Genomic DNA, 22,900 nt, shown 5'->3' on the forward strand with positions numbered 1-22,900 from the left:
TCTATAACGCCACTTAAAAGGTTTACAACAATTGGATATACAGTGAAGCCTCATTTTAGGTTTTGACAACGTTCATACGCAGGATATATTTACAGTGCATATATAAATGTATTGGTTGACATGGGCCATTGGTATTTCGAACGGATAGTATAATAGTATCGTGTTCAAGCATGTGGTAGGTTGTGAGCGTTTGTTGACATCAAATACCAGCGAAACCTCGATCACTCGAATTCCTATTTTGTACCCATTTCCTTACATAACATGCAGCTGTGTTACACATTGTGTAATAACATCATGTGTTGACGGGACTATTTTTGGTCATCAGGCTGATCATTTGGATACTAATAGTTGTCCGTAGCACATTGCAACCATGTTTACTCTGCTCCAACAGTAGCAAATTGCAACCATATTTACTCTGCTCCAACAGTAGCACATTGCAACCATGTTTACTCTGCTCCCACAGTAGCACATTGCAACCATGTTTACTCTGCTCCAACAGTAGCACATTGCAACCATGTTTACTCTGCTCAAACAGTAGCACATTGCGACCATGTTTACTCTGCTTCCACAGTAGCACATTGCAACCATGTTTACTCTGCTCCAACAGTAGCACATTGCAACCATGTTTACTCTGCTCAAACTGCATGTTTACTCTGCTCCCACAGTAGCACATTGCAACCATGTTTACTCTGCTCCCACAGTAGCACATTGCAACTATGTTTACTCTACTCCCACAGTAGCACATTGCAACCATGTTTACTCTGCTTCCACAGTAGCACATTGCAACCATGTTTACTCTGCTTCCACAGTAGCACATTGCAACCATGTTTACTCTTCTCCCACACGAATAATCTAGTCCCGATAGACATAATGATGTTTATGGACCCGTGAAGATTCCGGGGTAGAATAGGTAGAATAGGTCTTAAGCAACCCATATTTGCCGTAAAAGGCGACCATGCTTGCCGTAAAAGGCGACTAACGGGATCGGGTGGTCAGGCTCGCTGACTTGGTTGATGCATGTCATCGATCCCAATTGCGTGGATCGATGCTCATGATATCAATCACTGGATTGTCTGGTCCAGACTCGATTATTTACAGACCGCCGTCATATAGCTGGAATATTGCTGAGTGCGGCGTTAAACAACAAACCAACAAACCAACAAACCAACTGATGTTTATGATACTGATATGCTTGGGCATAATATGCATGCATCTCAAACCTCGCTGTGTTATAATCTGACTTTTATTGTACGAATTTGTCCGTTTTTTCATCTATTGCAGGAGTCGCGAGCAAATACCTTTGAAATACAGAGTATAAGGACTTGCACTTTTGTTCGCCGTATTGCAAGCATTGAGATGTCATAAAGGTTCAGAGCATCGGTACTGAACTCACATCATGTCGAAGCATCACCTCAACATTCACAGTTTCCACTAATTCCTTGAACTTCGTTTTGAAAGTGAGGTCCCTCTTGGGCCAAGTGGACAGTCATTAAAAATGTCGTCCTCATTCAACCGATCAGATCCCGTGTTGCGAATCTGTCGTGCAACTTTATTGATGTTGCGAAGCGGTAATTATAATCAATTTCATATTAACATAAAAACTACCTGCTGACTCGTACGAAATCACAGTATTCACACCTCACACCTAGCCATCATCACATGACTGATTGTCTCGATGAGTCGATAGTCTTTCAGGCCCCCCTCGCCTACACTGAACCGAGTTTGATATTATGAAGCTGGTTATTTTTGTTATTAACGAACGTTATGAGTGTGCATGTTATCTTTTCTTACAATCGATCTCGGAAACCGCTGTGCACTTTATTGTCAGTTTGCACTTTAAGAGAACAGCTAAGAACATTGTATTCATATGCCATCTTCAAACCAGCGACGTATTGTTTTCAACATAGAATTTAGATAATGTGCAAAGTGAGAAATGAATAAATAACCAACTCGTTCCTGCTGGATTGCGCTTGTATCAACGTGTATCTCAAAACATACCTCACTCGCTTTCTCTGGTTAGATACATTTTAATATACACACGTTGCTATATAAATGGTACAGAACGGGAACTCGTTTAGTTATCTGTAGAACTCGCATAATGGGTAAAGACGATTGAACTTGTAGGTCTCGGCAGTGACTGTGTCAGTATTATGGTTTAAGAGTGACGTAGTACATGTACATCTGAGTACTCTTTGTCACTAACACGCAAGCAGTCCAGCAAAATAAATTCGAATTGAAGGTAAAACAAGTTATTTGATTTTTATATTGAATGTTTAATGAATAACATTTCTTCATTACAGTAGAACCACTGATTTTATATAGGAAAACAATTACAAGTATGTATCTCTATCGGAGAAGAAAAATGTAGACTATGTGTGTTACAGTTACAAAGAGACGAGCACTTTTCTGTGATATGAAAGCAGGAAGTGTAATTTATACCACTGCAAGAATTCTTTTGTTATGCATTTGTATATTTCGTTTGTTTTAATTGCAACATCCTTTCGCGGAACCCCAGGTTAATGACCTTAGAACGGACACATGACTTACCACTCGTACTTTCAAACAGTTGATTTGTGGCCTTTCAAGCATCGGCTTCAGTCTATGTCATTATCGTGTGTGGAATCAATGTTGTACGAGCAGGGATATTTCGCCACCTCTGATATCAACAATTCATCATCTATGTGTTATTTCGGTATTATAAACTCTCTATAAAAGTTATCAAAATAAATTGATGTTTCAAAACGAGTTCTTGAAACAAAAGCAACGTCACAAGTAGAGGGTTGTTTCGACAGGGCAGCAATCAGCAAAAAACACTTTTTTGGCCTTTCCATAAAGAATTGCTGCCGACGGGCTGCATACGTGTGGGTTGCGAATAGAATAACACTGACACGACTGTCTTTCTTGTCGACACGCCGCTTCATGATCAGTGTTGGTCCCCCTCGAAAAATATTTGATCATCCCCAGGATTTCGTGGTAACGAGGTTTCACCGTATCAGTGCATGCAGCTATGTCGTGTGAAAACTAATTAAGGGTATTCATGGCACAAGAATATATATGTTAATACATTACATATACACTTTAACAAAGTTTTATCAATTTCAATACATTACAATCGGCTTTATATCACATGGATTAAATGAAGCATTATGACTGCCAGACCTAGTAGTGGCGGCAGGGGTAGATGTTGCAACTGCACAATGTCCAGAATCTACCTGATCAATCAGACTATATTTACTGGCAAGATTCATAAACAGAGAGGCATGGCAGGATATGTGCCGAACAATTCACGGCTCTTTCAATGTTCAGCTGTACCACACATCAATTCTTCCGAATACCATACAGATCTTGTCGTTTGTCCCACCACATCGACTTCAAATGCGTGTTGTCTGTATCCTAATTTTGTGAACTTTCGTTATATAAACTGCCGGGCAAAAGAACGTATCGATTCAAAATTACATTTGACAAAAAAATTATAAACGTTTTCAAAATGTTACTATGCTGAAAACAGTCACAGAAACAAAACAAATTAAAGTCCAAAATACCACTATGATACCCGTATACATTACTTGTTTGTTTTACCCAAGCGACCATCAAGCATGGGTGTAAACTTTTTTTTGCAGGGTAGTTTAGAACAATAATGTATCTCGAATGTACCGTATGACTGCAAATCGTCGATCAGCCCCTAGATCTTGAAGTGTTCTCCTGTCCCTCTCACAACGAATTCGCATGGTTCCACTGCACACCTCACATCTGTTGTGATGTGGGGTTTTGTAGGTAGTCAAGGGACGAATATCCTGTGACCGTGCCTTACACCGTTCGTTCATGTGAACCTTCACAGTAGCATAGCCTCCTTGATGATGTGGGAAATGAGCTTGAAAAGGTCGGACCATGCTTGCTCGATCTCCGGTGTCCAACTGTCCTTCATGGCTGGTTGTATTGCCCACAGGAACTGAGGGCCTATCAGCTGAAAAAAGGAGTTATTTGATAAGCATATGTTTATGTATCAACACACTGAATTGGGTAGATGTCACATTGTGAACTGTTTAAGGCCGCACACAGCAATATTCCGGCCATATGGCGCAGTCTGGACCAGACAACCCAGTGACTGACATGAGACTCGATCTACGCAATTGGAATAAGATGACATGCATCAAACAAGTCCGCGAACCTGACCACCCGATCCCGTTAGTTGCCTTTTATGACAAGCATGGATTGACCAATTCTAATCTGGAATATTCAGGGGGACACATGAATTACAGACGATATTACAGGCGATATTACCCCTTTCAATGCTTCTAACGTCACATTGCCAATGACTAAATTCATTAGTTGACTGAACACCTACATGTACCCCTGACGCTCCCTTGTTCGGGGATCTGCTTGTCATGGGTTCTAATTTAGGATTAACCAGCTTATGATCCTTGACGTGTCATCATACAGGTGCTCTTGTGTTTCACAAAAGTGGAAAACGTCCACGAAAAGGGTCACCTGTTATTTTTCTTTGCAATTAAGCTTCTCTATATAACTAAAACGATGTTTAATACCGCGTTAAAACCATCTCCCTCACTCTCACTGCTTCATCATTTTGCATTCGACAGGCAATATGTAACACACAGATACATTTTCGGATGAATGAAACTTGAATCACCTTGAATTTGGTTACTCTCCCACACTGTAGTCATTGGATAATTAACAAAAACATGTTTACAGCCAGACAACCATAATTTGGGGGCATAATATATTCCCGGTTTCAAATTAAAGATGTTGTGTGGTTCATATTTGTGAGGGAAGAAAATAGAGGTTTGATGTATGCACCGCAAAGGATCTAAACGAGGAGGTCTTAAATCTGATGGCGCGATGGATCCAAGAATACCACCAACATTTGCTATTATGGGGTCTATTTCAAGCATGGAAGTAGTCAAGTGAAATATAAGATTGATACATTCTTTTAACTGCAGAGAACCTGATCCTCCAAAGGTCTGTTTCCCGCAGAAATATGTCTGTCACCTGTAATTAGAGCTAGCGTCCATCAATGGCTATTTTGAAATGTGGATATAACCCTTAAGACTGCGAAATAATAGGCCGATGCTTTGTTCACATGATATTGTCGTTTACATCAATGTTTTAGCTGACTATGTGCAGGCCAGTGTACGGGTTTGATAGGATTACGAACCACTCAGTACTCAAATGTATTATTACCACTCAGTACTCACATGTATTATTACCACTCAGTACTTAAATGTATTATTACCACTCAGTACTCAAATGTATTATTACCACTCAGTACTCACATGTATTATTAACACACAGTACTCACATGTATTATTACCACTCAGTACTCAAATGTATTATTACCACTCAGTACTCACATGTATTTTTACCACTCAGTACTCACATGTATTATTACCACTCAGTACTCAAATGTATTATTACCACTCAGTACTCACATGTATTATTACCACTCAGTACTTAAATGTATTATTACCACTCAGTACTCAAATGTATTATTACCACTCAGTACTCACATGTATTATTACCACTAAGTACTCGAATGTATTATTACCACTCAGTACTTAAATGTATTATTACCACTCAGTACTCAAATGTATTATTACCACTCAGTACTCACATGTATTATTACCACTCAGTCCTCAAATGTATTATTACCACTAAGTACTCGAATGTATTATTACCACTCAGTACTCAAATGTATTATTACCACTCAGTACTCGAATGTATTATTACCACTCAGTACTCACATGTATTATTACCACTCAGTACTCACATGTATTATTACCACTCAGTACTTAAATGTATTATTACCACTCAGTACTCAAATGTATTATTACCACTCAGTACTCACATGTATTATTACCACTAAGTACTCGAATGTATAATTACCACTCAGTACTTAAATGTATTATTACCACTCAGTACTCGAATGTTTTATTACCACTCAGTACTCACATGTATTATTACCACTCAGTCCTCAAATGTATTATTACCACTAAGTACTCGAATGTATTATTACCACTCAGTACTCAAATGTATTATTACCACTCAGTACTCGAATGTATTATTACCACTCAGTACTCACATGTATTATTACCACTCAGTACTCACATTTATTATTAACACACAGTACTCAAATGTATTATTACCACTCAGTACTCGAATGTATTATTACCACTCAGTACTTAAATGTATTATTACAACTCAGAACTCTGGTGTCTTCCGCCGTGATATTGCTGGAATATTGCTAAAAGCGGCGTAAAACCATACTCACTCACTCACACTCAACAATTACCACTCAGTACTCATATGTGTTATTACAACTCAGTACTCAAATGTATTATTCGTCATAATTCCTTCTGTTTCGAAGTTTTTTTAACAATTCTCAACAAATTGTAATTATGGTATTTTAAATGATTTATTGATATTGGTAGCGACAGCAAATGAGATGCTGTTTGATGACATTTTACGTATTACTGGTCACTGTTTTTCTTGTTTTCTTTTTCATATTTCATTTTCTTGGAGTCGAGGGATTCGTAAACCATTCTTTTAAAAAGTATGTCCAAACATAAAACATGTAGATAAAAAACAGACAGGCCCAAGAAGAACGTGGGGGCTTGTACATAGCCAATAACATGACATCGTATTTATATTTATAGAAGATGAATCACATTTACGCACAACCAAGTATCTATAAATGTATAATCTCTTTCAAACAACAAAATATTTAGACATTTAATATTATTAATGTATACACAATGTCTAGGACTATCTAATAGTATAAAAGACAGCAACATATTTCTGTAAATCTGCAGCCATTAATTATGTATTATCGCCTCCTCGTTACTTGGAACAACACCAATTTTCAATTTTAAATGACGTCAAAACCACGAATCAACAGCTTTGGTTGGCATGTGCAGTTAAGCTGTCTATCTGACAGACAGTGATAATGATCTACTCATAAATCAAAAGTCTGTATCTTTCCATTTGATTAGAAAGCTTTTAAATGGGGGTGAATGAGCCTTAGCTCAGCCTGCTTCGCTAGTTTGTCTTTGGTCTGAATTAAAACGGAATCATTGTTCCAGTAAATCGTCGTGACGTCTGGTATTATCAGAAATGGATATGATGTGTTATCCGTTTTACTACTTTGAATGTTTTCAATATGTCCTTTCCTTTTACTTTCTAATTTGTAGTAAAAATAATACAAATGATAATGTTATAGTGAGTTGTGTTCTTGTATTCAAAAGGTGGCACGTGGTCCTCTGTTAAACTGCACACAGGTCATAAATCAGACGAAGTTATAAAAGATAAACTTTGGTCGCGGAGAAAAGGTGTATTAGCATTCTGAATCAAGGGAGTGTTTAGGCTTTCGGTCCTGCTTCACACTGAAACACAGGTTACACGTAGTGTCTTCGAATGAGCGAGAATTTGTTTGAAAGATGCCTCTGTTCAACCAGCACTGAATGAGTACCCGGTAGGAATTGATGCTAAAAAGTTCACTAATCCAGTAACTTCCCGTGACCAATGTTGTTTAACTTTGCAAATCTGATATATTTGGTACACCAACCACGAGAACAAATTATATTTGATTGGCATCACAGGTGGCAGGGCCTCTGTGAAACTGTAGACGATGATTCAGACACAGATATATAATTTCACTGACGAAGTTTGACACTGTTCGAAGCTAGTACCCTATAACATCGCGTAATTCTCTTTTCAGCACGGAATCTGAGAAGGGACTATTTTCTTTTTAGAAAGACCTGACCGTCATGCTGAGGTTACCTGTTTTCTATCCACGGTCAGTTTTTGGTCTCGTCACTACAGAACCAGCTGCACATTCCCACAGTCTACCAATAGCAATATGCATAACCGGCAAATGGCCCTGCTTCAAATAAACAAACAGTTCTTTCAGCAAATGTGTTTGTACGATGTCTTATGACCGTCTTCGTCATGGAAATACGCGGTTGTCGACATTTCCGAAGTGTGACGAGTGATTAAATTTGCAGGTATTAGAAAGTAGTTCTAAGAAGCAAGTGTCATTATCACACTGTAGGTTGTGAGTGCATAATTTATATAATGCCTTTTTCCAGCAATACGCCAGCAATATCACGGCGGGTAACACCAAGAATAAAGATATCCCATGAAGACAACGATTGATTGCACATCTTACGAAAAAATAAACATCCCGGGAAAGTGTCTCTTGGTAGAGGGTTCAAATACATCAACAACAGACATTTCTTTTCCTGAAGTAAAAGTAGATGATGGCATACACCATCCGAATTGTCATCAAGCCGACTGTAACAGATTTCCTGCAGGGATCGTGGTAATTGCTTATAGCCCTGGAGGCAAGTCCAACATGAATCCGTTCATTGATAGTGTTGACTCAGAGCTACGTATTCGGGGTAAATCTGAAATACGAACCTTCAACCAGCATACCCAACAGCTTTGGAAAACGCTTCAGCACAGGGCTTTGAAGTGCCTGGGACCAGTGTCCACTCACACTGATTATGGACAGAAACAGGCTTCGGACAGTCGTGAAACTAATACCAATGTTACTGATATGTGGCCTCAGAATGAAATATTCAGCGTTTCGATTTCACTGTTCTAATTTTAATTATGTACGCTCGATGCAATTTTTTAACGTGAACCTAATCCCCCTAGAACAGGGGTGATTGATAGCCGATTGTGAATCAGTTTAGATACAATTTAAGAGACATGGGAAGGAAAGTAATAATGATGAACAATGTACGAAAACAAATTCATCGGCAAAGAGGATGCGCCAAGTACTGTAAATCAGAAATGAAAATCCTTTTACCAATACAGGAGCCATTAGTTCTCGGTGGGTATGATATTAGGTAATGTGCGTATCATCTACACAATCTGCACGAGAGTAGATCTATTGACTTTCCTGAATCAATGCATTCATTTTTACATGCCACGGGAACGATTGTTAGACATATCAATTTCCCTCAAATACAGAGTTTCCACAATTGCAATCCTAATGCGAATGGTTTAGTTTAAACTCTGCCTTAAGCGAATGGGTATGATTTTACGCCGTTTTAGCAATATTTCAGCAATATCACGGCTGGGGACACCAGAAATGGGTTTCACACATTGTACCTTTCTGGAGATTCGAACCCGGGTCTTCGGCGTGACGAGCGAACGCTTTAACTACCAGGCTACCCCACCGCCCCAACTCACCCCCAACTTGAACAGTAAATTATCACGTTGTGTCAGCATAATGTGGACAGAAAAGAAAATTGACGTTAACCATTTTAGTGAAACTATCAAGCATAAGTATTGTGCTGAAAAAACAACGATAAGGGTCAGGACGAGTCTGGTACCAAGAGACCATGATGGATGGAACTCTGCAAACAGAGGCGACTTTGACCACTGGGTTGACAAGAATTACGTGTGTGAAATAGGTCGTGCAGCTTTTAAATTTAAATTCAAATTTAAATTTCACATTTCAAATTTACAATCCTTATGATACTATAACCCGGATCTGAAATATACCTATCGACAGTATGACCCCTTTTACTCAGTGCATTTGACACCCCTGACTTGAATTAGACCAAACGTTACACTTAGACTCATTTCCTTGGATTCGTAATTCAATAAATGCAATAAAAAGACCGTTGCCCTCAAACAAGATTGGTTAGAAACATTGCTTTGTTCGTTTATTGTATAAAACCATGATGAACCATCGTTTGGATGTACTAATATGTGACGGTGGAAATAGCTTGAAGCATTCAAAACGAGCATAGACATTTCGTGGCATGGCAGATGCAATTATTTGATCATAATTCAAAGCAAATTGTTGTACTGTCCTTCTGATAACAGAGGCTACCCGTCGTTATAACAAACGTCTTTGTCCTCAATTTCTTGGCTCGTGTTTTCCCTAGCTCTATCTAAATACCTCTCCACTTTCCTTGGACATTAATAAGTATAAGAGTGACGATACATTAGGAAATGGAATAATTCAACGGCAAAACGTTGAATGGGAATTGACGTCGGCTACAAATTCATGAAATTGTACATGATGGCTTCCGAACCATCTTCATAATTACCGTTAGAGCCATTCCTATTAGTGAAATACAGGGTGCCAATCTCAACCCGATATGAACTATGGTGAGTGGCCCCTGCCCGTAATAAGGCTGTTTGTTAATAGTGAATAGATGGCTTGTCTCTAAAAGGGTCGAGTCGTTATCCCGAAGTCTTCCCGGAGCTATTAATCTTCATTTAACGGAACTCCGATAATAATGTCTGTTTTCAGGCATAAAGTCCTGCCTCAAGGGAGAGACATTTTACCCACTTTCCATGTAGAGCCATTGAGAAAATTACTGTCGACGATATAGCTTATTGTCTCAATCACTCGCCATCAGAAAGCGTATCGGCAGACCCGTGGTATATCTTTATGGATATTACATCACGCTGATTACTTTATATGCCATGGGTCTTTGATCCTGGCGTGCACATAATCAATTTAGGACATTTGTTTTTCAAATAGAACTTTGTAAATGCAAAGATACGTTAATAAATGTCATCAAAAATATGGTAATAAATGCGGGTGATTCGGATATTATTTAAACAACCCCTAACAGCGATACTTTATCTTTGGAAAAGGAAGTAAACACAATTGTTGCTAATTAACTTAGCACGCCAGCGCTTTTGGCCAATCCACGGGGATGCAATGAACCGCCGTTGGGGTTTGGATGCGATGACTCTGTATAAACAAAGGGGTAGCTACCGATGCGAGCATCATTTAGAAACATGAGCCTAACAATGAACACGATGTAAAAGTATTCTGACTATTCTACCCTTGACACCACGGATCCTGTCGTTACAGTATAAAATGCCAAGACCCGAGGCTGATATCGCGACTATCTTTGTAATCATTACAGACTAATAATTGTAAAAGCGTTTGGTATTTAAACTGGTTTCCGTGTGGTTTGTGTTCCATAACGTTAAAAATGTCATGAGTCAAACTACCAAGGAAGTGTTATAACATGGTGTTTGACAAACTATGTCCAACATATTGTTACAGAGTGGGTGTTTATGTAAACTAACCACATAGTATACTTCTTTGAGGGGCATTTAGAAGTTACTTACACTGAGTATACCTTCCTTTCATTAATACCACAACAATAACAATCTCCAAAACTGCAATGCATCGTTAAAAGCTTTAACATTCCGTATCTGTTAATTAAACGACGTAAATCCTGATTGAGTGGGTGTGGTGCAATCGGTTGAACCTCTTTGAACAGCAGTTCCGATATGTCACGACGTGCCAGATTAATGTGGATGGAATGGAAACAGGTCTAGCACAGTTACACGTGTAGTTGAAATGTGGGAATCTGCGATTCGAACCCACCATCAGCCTGGAATGACAAAACAAGTGACTTGCCTTTGCATGTGTTTGTGACGGGTTCTACATGTTGGGCAGGATACGCTAATCTTTTCGCGAACATCTGGCAACATCACTATTTGATGGTGATGCCAGAACACATGCTTCATCATGTTTATTATAGTTCATATATCTGTGTATATCTTTCTGCAGATGTATTTGTCTGTTGTCTGCCTAATTCGTTGTCTTTTCAACCTGTGATCTTTACCTTGGTCTGTGATTGACTGAGAATAGTTTCACTGCAGGACGTTTAATTTGCTATTGCCGATGCGACGTTTAAAAAAACAAACACCCACCCACCCAAGCCCAACTCACTCACTCACTATCACTCACTCACTCACTCACTCACTCACTCACTCACATGATCGACTACATTTGTCTGTGCCCAACTTCAATTAAGCCGATATCGTATTCAGGCAACACCTTGATGCTAACTGACCTTAATTTCCTGTCTACCGACATCTAATTGTGCGGTGTGTGTTCAGCTAGGAGTAATATTAAGGAAGATATTCTATATGAATAACAACTTAGAGATGGATCCCTATCCCATCATCCGGTGAATGACGACTTTCATGTGATTTATATTTACATGCACATGTATTCAAAAGATTTGCATCAAGGAATATGAAAATATCATAGTAATATTTTCAACCTAAGGACAAAGAGAAATCTATGGGGTATTTTTGTGCGGTTTTTAACATTTTACCAAATCTCAGAATTATCTTTTGAATGTGATTGTGTTGACTGTAACGTGTGCCGTTGTGTCGATTGAATGTATCATGTTTCTGGGAGGTTTATACTTTAATGAATAATAATACTAAAAGAAACTCGACGATATATGACTTCCTATTCCTTTACCTGTGTGTTTGTGTGTGTATGTGCCTGTATGTTCTTGCGTGTGTGTGTATGTAAGGGTGTGTGTATAAGCACAAGGGTGTTTAAGGGTGATTGTGTGTGTGCATGTGTGTGTGAGTGTGTTGGGATGAGTGTATGTTTGTGTGTGTGTGTGTGTGTGTGTGTGTGTGTGTGTGTGTGTGTGTGTGTGTGTGTGTGTGTGTGTGTGTGTGTGTGTTTGTGTGTGTGTGTGAGGGTGCGTGTTTGTGTGAGCGTGAGGATGTGTAAGGGTGATTGTGTGTCTTTGTGTGTGTGTATGAGTGTCTTAAGGCGTGTGTATGGGCGATATGAGAGCTGGTGCCAATGCCCTACAGCCTTCACGTGTTCATCATGGTTCGTTTATGATTCAGTTGTTTCAATAACAATTAAACATACGTTGACGGAATTGTTCTTTTATCCATTGACAATTACAAGATCTGTATCGTTAAATATCAAAGTTGAGTAACGCACCACCTTTTCAACCATGAGTCAATGCATGTTTCTTCATCGATTGTGATAAACCTTATGTTTATATTCATTCAATCGGCAAAAGACTGGGATTTGGGAGAAGAAATGAACTCATCATATAGAACTTAAACTCTTCCAAAATGACTGAAACACTGAGACGAGGTCAAAGCAGTAATGAAGGCCTGGGTACAGTGTAAGCATAAAACTTGAATTTTCTATTTCTGAAAAATATATAACTGCAGTATTAGTTTTGGAAAAAATATCGTACTTCCTCCGCCATTAGCCTTTTCCAAAGATTGACACAGAACTGTGCATGTAAACATGGCATGTATGTGAAGAAAATAAATGTACATATAGACATTGGACCAGTGGTAAAAATAAAGCATTATTCCAGCTACTTGTGAGGACGATGTGTCTGTTGAACTGCGCTGTCTTTCATACACCATGGGGGCAGGGGTAGAATGTGCCCCAAGCGTCTCATTGCTGGTCGTAAGAGCATAAATTGGGGACACGTGGGAATTCTAGGTTAGGATTGGCCATTAGCAGCAACCGATGCGAGTCGTAAGAGGCGACGTAATGGGGTGGTCAGGTTCGGTGACTTGCAATTGATGGCGGGATGACGTACGGCATGGCTAGTTACTCATAATATCAATCACTCATCATCTTTGCTTCAGACTTTGATATTTAACGATGCAGATCTTGTAATTGTTAATGGATGAAAACTAATCCCCATTAAGTATGTTTAACACTAACAAGCATAAACCAAACACACATTTATGTCAATGTAACTTCCTAATAACATAGTAGTTGTTATATAAGTGTACATCAATATGGTGAGGTGTCCCGAAATGGGGTTTAACGTCGCGTTATTGCACTTATATAGCCACATGCATGCATGCATGCATGCATGCATGCGTGCGTGCGTGCGTGCGTGCGTGCGTGTGTGTGTGTGTGTGTGTGTGTGTGTGTGTGGCTGCTTGTACTAGTCCGAACTCATGCCAAATTTACAGTGCTAGCCCACTAAGTTACCATGCAGCAGTTTGATATGGATATTCCGACCAGTACTTGTTTTAGCACCTGGATGCCGAGCACCAGACAGAGTAACAACAAGTACCATCTTTTAACGTCTTCTGGTACGACGAGGCCGGGAATCGAACTGCCGACCTTCTGCTCTCCGGACGGTCGTCTACAGCAGTATGGGATAAACATGGCCCTTAATCAGTCATTAATTAGTAACAGACAGACAGTCATTGAACTATTTATACAGTTTCATATCGATTCTTTTATTAAAGAGTGAACAGGTTTTGATAAATTAACAATGGAATTGCCTCTCATAGCCAAAGTTCCTATGCTCACACTCTTATAATTCCATTGGGCTCTCTTAAGAATATAAGTAAATCAACAGTTTTACCATATCCGGTGTGGAATTATATTATCCAAAGGTTATACTGTAGTATATATAAACAAGTCAATCTACTTGTTCTATTAAAATATCTTTATTCCCGTGTAGATTGAGAAGATTCAGAACTTCCAATCAATGGCTTCTTAATAAATCTCACAAACGGTACAATATTGTAAAGGACAAAATAAAATTTACATTGTCTAATAATGTACATTTTACAACAAAATGTCTGGTTTAAACAATATCGAACAGTTGTCTTTTCCTCGTTACTATTGTAAACATCCAACAGTGGAAAGTTTGAAGCCCGTATGTCATGAACATGTAGCTAGCTATACAATTATTAACATTTGTAAAATGACTTCCATATACTCCACAAATGAATGTCAGTATCTTTGTATTAATTTTGTTTTTAATGTGCATATATCACTGACACGATTCGTAGGCATAAGCATTCTTCTTCTTTTAACATTAAAAAGTCATGTTGAGTGAGTGAGTTGGGTTCAATGACACTTTGAACAGTACTTCAGTTATATCACAGCATGTCTGCCTCATTTGACTGGACGTCAAAAGTAACGTTTACCACGAGCATGCGTAGGACAAAACCAGAAGCACTCAATATTAATTAAGATGATATTGTTACATCAACCATGCAACTGACAATGGTAAAGAAATATGGATCGTCAGTCCGTGTGGAATTGTAGCGCGTTCAATGTTCAAGTTATTCACATAATTATTTCACACGCGTCAACATTATTACATGTTGAGCATTGTACAATATATATTCTAGATTTTGTTTAAATGTCATTTAATGTATAATGTATTAGTCATGGTGCAGACATTGGTTGGTGTATCTGTCGCCAAAAGAGGAATGTAACGATGAACGTGCGTGACAATGCACTCAATGAATGATCACAGCGTCTGGATAACAATTAATGGTTCTCATCTGGTTTGAGCTAGATGTACTTATGGAATCAAAGGTTCGGCCATAAATCATGGATGGATGTGGATAATGCATTACGTGCAATATTTCTACGTCAGTGCCGCAGAGGAAGAATGATCAGTTGAGTTGCATCTCATTGCATTTAACAATACACACTGAAATGACGCTTTACCAACCTTTTCACTATTGCCTACATTTGCATGTGTATATTTATGTCGAACGAGCTGATATCAGAAATTTGTAGACAAAAGAATAGGCCTTATTACATATTTATCCTCATCAATATTTATAGAAGATATATTTGTTCAATTTATATTAATTCACACATTTTTCTGTACGTGTTTTCTGTAGTTACTGTAATAACCTACGAAAGTTACAATTTTGCAAGTAATTAGCACACATGCGTTCATGGTCTAGTACCTTCTACTGCCTTACTTTGTTAGAAGCTGCAAAAGGTGTCGATCAGGTAAAACGAAGACTCATCTATATATTTACATTGCTTTGCAGATATGCCGAGATGTTGTGCTATATAATATACTCTGATTTTAAGGAATGATCATCTCGTTTCATCATCGTCGACATGTTTTTGTTTATATGTATTTTTTTTGGGAAACTTCTACAATCACTTTGTATATTGTAATAATAGTGTTCAAACGATAAACCGGAGGTCATACGTTGGTTTACTGACCAATCAATGGAAATACTGAATTTAGTTGTCATGTATTGACCTATCAGATTTGACACTTCATGTTTACAAACACTTTCTGAAGAGCAGGTTACACGAGTTTACAATGAGTTTTTTACATCCTTTGTGACTCAGGGAAAACAGGGCCTAGTATCCAGTGTCACGAGCTACTTGCAGCTCTACCAATAGGGTGGTGGCTGAGTGGTTGTGTAAGCTAGCATCACCTCCACGTATAGGATAGACATCATCCGTCTTTATAATCGACTCAAAGGGATTAATTATCGTGATGAGGTTTTGAGGCCAGTCGTTTTACCCTATGCACGACGTCAGTGTGAATATAACAGGACAACGTCCGACCATAGGAACATCACGTACTGCCTTGGCCAGCTGACAGTCTCGACCTAAACACATATAACATCAATTGGATACACTTGGACGTCTAGTACGTCTGGTGTGCTACGAAATATGGACCAACTCTTGGAGGAGTGGCTTCGGATCCCAAGTGTCACACCCGGAACCATTATCTAAATCCTGCCCAGAAAATGCCAAGCAGTGGTCACATTGTTATCAGCATTGAATTGCACTCCCATTATGAAGTCCTCAAACATATTATGTTGTTACCCTGCTTCGCGTTCTGCATTAAGGATATAAAACAAGGACTGGTAAGTATAATATGGGGTATACGTGTTAAAACTGCGGTATGGTACAGTGAGCAAGCACAATAGTACCTACGAAGTACGAACTAGTACAAGTAGCCCCACTTCTTCGTCGCTATGTAAGTGTTATAGTCCTGAACGACACAGTATACCCCATTTCACTAACCTCAAACATAATCAACATACAAATCTTGACCATTGACATGCCATTCAATTTGTGTACAAAAGCATGCATGAAGAATCCTCCCTCCTGCGGACACATCTTGCTTTGAACTAGCTTCTCCGAATTTTTGTGGCATTGCAAATTGATTAATTGTTTTTATAAACGATTCTCTCACAAATGCCCGGTCCTCCGTACACACCACCCAACCATCGAATCTCAACCCCCAAAAATAAAAATGACTCCACAACACTTATACTTACATCTATATAATCAACCCTAGCATTATACATGACGTGTTTGGCTCCCAGGTCGTGCAGGAGTTCTTCCATCTTTTTGGGCTCATTGATTCTGGCCAGGCACTTCTCGACGGTACCCATCACGCGGAGGGCATGGGCCTTCAGCTGGGCGCTGTGACTGAGGTCTTCTTTTGATTTCCCCTTGAAAGGCATGAACACCTCCTGGACGTCTGGGTGTGTCTCAAAAAGTCTGTGCATAAAATATATTGACAACATTAATAACATGTGTGCAAAATACTAATTATTATTTGCTATACATACTTAGAAATGTATGTCAAAGGTTGCTTGGACATTTGTATGCGTGAGTCAGTGAATTGGGTCTGTCTGCTTGATGAGGGAGGAACTACCGAAGGGATGCAGGTCTTAGACGTTTACCCCTTAACCCTCATTTATATTAACACTGGTGAAACACCCCATGATGTGGATTAGGTAGCCTGGTTCACATTGGATAATCAAGTCCCGACGGACTGGGGCCTTGAATTGTTCATACTACTAAACAATGGTTTGCCTGGCTGTGATCGATATATGTTCAATTATGGCATAGCTGGAATTGTGCTGACTGTGCAGGACAAATCATTCACAATTATACACATGCTTTGGCATAATAGTACTACTCAAAAGAACCTTTCCTGGAAACAGCTGGTAAATCAGGTGAATAGCGACTAAATGGCAGTGCCAAGTCCACCAATAGCATTCATTTTACTATGTGTTTCTTAGTAGTACTAGGCACTGAAACATTGGGGGAGCAACATTTAGTTTCATTTGAAGTTATTACAACGTCATCATTGTTGAAAGGTCATGTCTTCCAAGTGGTTTCCACTCTAATAAATAATGAAGATGGTCGCTTTACAACTCACACGACCCATAAAAATCCAGGTTAGAACCAATGCTTGTCCAAAGGGGCCAATATGCATTTTGTACGAGGCAACTAAAGGGTGGATCGGGTGGTCCAGCTCTCTGACTTGGTTGATGCATGATATCGTATCCCAATTGAGTAGATTGAGGCTCATGGTGTCACTTCATGATTGTCATGGTCCAGACACGGTTAAATTACAGACCGCCGTCATGTAGCAGGAATAATGCTGAGTGCGGTGTTAAACAAAAAAACAAACAATCAACACACATACACTCACATACCTTGTCCGTAATACATGGCAGTCACTTCCTCGAAACCAAAAGCAGTGAAGTTAAAACGTATTTAACAGTTAATGTAAGTCATTTGTCCTTGTATTGAATCGTTTGTCCTCAATAGGGATCAATTTTCCTGATATTGAATCAGTTGTTCATAATGCGGATCATGTGTCCTTCATAAAAGAAGATAAATTCATGAAAAATGAAAACATTACGTTTAAATGTTCAGTTCAAATATTCGTGTACAAAATTTACACGAAGCATCAATTCGGAATTCAACTTGGTTTTCATGGCAAAACTATCATGGTCACTGTTGGCACCAACTATGAAGTTTCAAATGTAAGGAAGCAGCGTAATATGAAAGTTTTTAATGCACCATTTTAGTCAAAGTAGAAATTCAGATAATTGTAAGACAGGGTGAGCTGGAGGTGAGGTGAAATGTGTTTTACGTCGCATTCAAGATTATTGCACTTACATAGCCACATGTGTGTTTGCATACGTTGCGCGCTCCCATATGTGTGTGTGTTTTAATCCGGAGTAAAGTCGGTTTTTGCAGTGCTACCCACTGAGATACCATGCCTCAGTTTAACATGAATATCCCACTCAGACACAGTACACTGACTCCGAGCCAACCAGTTCTTGTTTTATCGCCTTAGTGCCATGCGCCAAGAAGGGTGACAACAAGTACCATCTTTTAGCGCAATTTAATAAGCACGCTCTCCGGTCAGACGCCCTATACACTAGAACACAGAGACGGCCAGGAAGAGTTCAGGATGCTTTATGTAATAATGTATAGTTGTTTTATTGATTGTATATGGACATCTACTATGTACAAGGTATCTTAAACATTTATAGACACATGATTTTATTGAGAAGAACGCATAAAAGAACGCATTGGTATTTATTTGCTTTCAACTACGAAACCCCATGGTCTGGTAGGACTTGTTCTAACGCGCGTGATTACCGGGCACAGGTAACGAGATTTTAATGGTTACCAAGGCCAACAAGCTTCCAACCAAATTCAATCACGTGCAATGTCAGTACGTTCCTCCGCATATGCATAAAAGGCAATGTGTATGTCAGAACACGTTGCAAAATCCCATTTAGAGTATTAAGAATAGTTAATGGAATATTAAACTTACACGAGGAACACACAACGGACTTCCACGAACCTTAATTATTAATCAATTCTGCCTGGCACCGGTGGCTACTAGTAAGAAAAACAATATAAAAAATATACGATATATTTCAAACGCTGAACGAAACTTCCCACTGCATAAATTCAATGAAATCTTATCCTACTATGGAAATTCATTATGATTCTCTATGCATTAAAACTATTGTGTGTATGCATTATTGTGTTTCTAGCCTGATTTTATCGGTCCGAACTAACACTCGTAGATACATAGAATGGTACCGGGCGTTAATATTCCATATATAGTTAGTTGGTTTTTTTTACCCACATTGGTGTATTTGTCAGAACGTCCAGCACATCCACTGTACACAACCCATTCTGTTAAAGTGAGTGAGTGAGTTGGGTCTTACGCCGCTTTCAACAGTATCCCAGTTATATCAGGTTAATATTGAAGGAAAGTCATGTATGTCTCACATATGTTAGCATCTTAAATAAAAAAGGGTGTAAGTGTTATATAATTAAACCGGAATTTCAAATATCAATAGAGATATAACTTTGCATGAGTGTACGTCATATCGTTCTCATACTGCCTTGATCACTCATTCAACTATTGTGCAAATGAACCATTGATTACTCCTGAGTTTTGGTAGTTTATTTCTATTCCCAACTGCTAAAATAGATCATATTATTGCCATATATATAGTTATATATAGTCATATTAACAAACGATTAGGGTGCGGTAAGTTGTGTTATCTCTCAAATAAAAAGCAGAGCTACAACGGCTGATCATGAATCAACTCACAACTATGTTCAACAGACTCCGACAAGCATTGAAAATTGAATAATTTTCTTCCGAATGTATTTTTAATCTTGTTTTGTAAATGCATTTGTTTTAATTTGGAGAGATACATTTCGGAAATGTTATTCCAGCACATCATATTTTCAAATAACGGTTATCACTGTAAAATATAGCTTACAGTAAAGAACATACTGTTGACACATTCCGTAGTAACAGGTTGAAAGCGTATGGCTTCTTCTTGCTAATGAAGACGCACAAACACAAAAAGGATCCGTTTTATTCGCAAATTGTGCACATGGACTTAATTTGCAATTCTACAAAAGAGTTATAGACCTGGGATACAACAAACTTTGTGTTGATGAAAGTTGGTCAAAACTTTCTTAGCCTAACAAACAAAACCAACAATTGCGAAAGTGTTTTTAATCTTGTTTTGCAACATAATCTCCCTGCTGTTCAATACACTCTCATATCAAAATTGAAGCTTTTCAATTCCAGTCAGGAAGAAGTTTTCTGAAGCCACCCTTAAAAACACATTCACGGCAGCTCTGAGGTCATCGTTGTCGTCATAGAGCTTTCCACTTGGTGCCAGGTCTGACGAGTATGGAGGGTGATGAAGCTCTTCTAACTCACATCGCACGGTAGCCTTTAAAGAGGCATTGTCATGAAAGAATAGAATTACAGCAGTCAGCATTCCTCGCCGCTTTTCTTTGATAGAATTTCTCAGGCGATGAAGCAAATCAGCACAGTAGCCACCGATAATCGTCTTTTGACTTTATAAGTTATCAACAAGGATAACACCCTTTGCATAACTTCTTTCACTGATCTTGAAGACCTATTTGGTGCCGGAGAAATCTAAAGGTGCCATTCCACGGAATGCCGTTTAGAGACGGGATCTTAGTGGTATACCCATGTTTCATTACCCTTTGAATAGACGAAATCCTTCTCAATTAGCTCTAAATTATCTCTGGCAATGTCAGTTCTGTTTCCTTAAGATCAGAATTTAGAAACTTGGGCACCCAAACGAGTTGATATATTATTCATCTGTAGATATACATGAATAATAGAATCCATGGCTAAGGCCTGTGTCTTCCTCAAGTTCAGCAACGGTTATACGTCTATCTGACAGTATACGTTTTTTTCTATCTCCTTGATTGAATCTTCATTGATGAAAGTTTAGGGACGTCCAGAACTACAGTCATCATCAAGGCTTGTTCTCCCAGTCTCACCCATAGCTGCCCAACGTTCAACAGTGGAATAGCTGGGGCACCTATCCCCATACACTTGTGACATGAATTTCTTGGGGAGTACCTTTCTTTGAAGTAAAAAATTGACGACTGTTTGGTATTCGTTCTTTTACAATTCTGTGTCCATTTCGACTCCTACCACGTTCAGCTGGCTGCCACTAATATACAAACTGCGTAAACAGACCAAATACACCTGCAATAAATTACTCACACAATGTGCTACACTGTGTCACTGTGGAATGGCCCATAGTTGAAAGTTAGTCAGGCTTAGAACTTTTTTCACCAGCCATCGTATTTGTTTATCTCAAGCGAAATTGAACAAGTTTAATGAAATAATTGTCTGGAAACGACAAAAGATTTTGCTGAAGTTAATAAATAATGACAACTTAATATGAGAGAGGTGTCTCTTATCGATGCAAGAAAGATAAAAAGAATCGACGGGCATCAACGAACACGCGCCGCTGCAAGCACAGCAGGCTTTATGCAATACAAAGTCAATTTCTCAATTATTACAAATGTCATTTTAGATGACTGACAGAAAAAAGTCAGCAAGAATTAAATACCGCCCCGGAACAGCTGTTTTAAGATTGTGTAAATGTATGCTACATATTCTGAATGACTTTCAACCAGCCAGCTCACCAAACATCATGCCAACCAACCAACGAATCAACCAAAACAATCGTTCAAGGAGTCATACTTTGGGAAAATACTAGAATGTAACATTATTGATGTCCGATCATTGACATCTCATTATTTAAGGTTTTTGTCATCATCTAACGGCATTATATTTTGCAATCTCAAAAACACCAAAAACAGTTTCCCCCATCTCCTCAAGTTTGACAGGTAATTAATTTGTTGTGTCCACAGTGAATACACTGGCATTCGAAATTCAATATATTGTATCGCGCTGTGTCATTATTAGCGATGAACGGTTCTTTAGTTGTTCTCCAATGGCTGTGAGCTGAAGAACAATGGCACCTGCGTGAATAATAACAGTACAGCTAAAGTTTGTTTGCTTGTTTGTTGTTTAACGCCGCACTCAGGAATATTCCAGTTACATGACTGCGGACTGTAAATACTCGAATAATGTCAGCGAGCCTGACCACCCGATCCCGTTAGTCGTCTCTTATGAGAAGCATCGTTGCCTCTTAGGCAAACATGGCTTGCAGAAGACCCATTATCTACGGGTCTTCACGGGTCTGTAGCTGAAGACACTAATAGCATGATGTAAATGTTCACAGGTAAGTAATCAACCAGCAGTAGTCATCTACCTGAACGTGATATGACCTTCAATGTTATTTAATAACAATAGACAAACACATTACTGAACAAAAAAAGTAAAGGATCATGAATATCTTTTGGAATATTTTGTTGTACAGAGTTTCTTTAAATGTGTACAGTGTATAAAAATATTCCATGATCTTTAACTGTTTTTGTTCAGTATTTATTACGTGAAGGAGACATAACCACTAGTGGGATGATGGTTACGAAATGGTTCAAGCGTTCGCTGGTCAATTTCCCACCTGTATGACGCCTGTTTCTGATGTCTGCACCTTCATAGGGTTGGAATATTGCTAAAAGCGGCGTAAAACCAAACTGACTCACTCCCTTTTCACAGAAAACTTCATTTTACCATTTGAGGTTTACTGTTGTTGTTGAGTCGCACGACCATACTTGATCACATGTGAC

The 22,900-nt window shown here is 38.8% G+C and overlaps 1 protein-coding gene across 1 annotated transcript in view; it reads right to left on the reverse strand.

Moving 5' to 3' along the window:
- Nucleotides 1–1,151: 1,151 nt before the first annotated feature.
- The window catches only part of LOC124152464 (non-symbiotic hemoglobin 1-like), a 61,480-nt gene continuing 39,731 nt past the window's right edge, over nucleotides 1,152–22,900 (reverse strand). Inside the window, exons 2-3 of the mRNA XM_046525407.2 lie at nucleotides 16,867–17,092; nucleotides 1,152–3,964 (exon numbers count right to left, since the gene is read on the reverse strand). Of these exons, the coding sequence (XP_046381363.1) occupies nucleotides 3,833–3,964; nucleotides 16,867–17,092 (358 nt within the window). The 3' untranslated portion in view covers nucleotides 1,152–3,832. The remainder of the gene's footprint in view (nucleotides 3,965–16,866; nucleotides 17,093–22,900) is intronic.

The sequence above is a fragment of the Haliotis rufescens genome, unplaced genomic scaffold (assembly GCF_023055435.1).
Source record: "Haliotis rufescens isolate VD_foot unplaced genomic scaffold, xgHalRufe1.0.p SCAF_74, whole genome shotgun sequence".
NCBI classification, from domain to species: domain Eukaryota; kingdom Metazoa; phylum Mollusca; class Gastropoda; order Lepetellida; family Haliotidae; genus Haliotis; species Haliotis rufescens.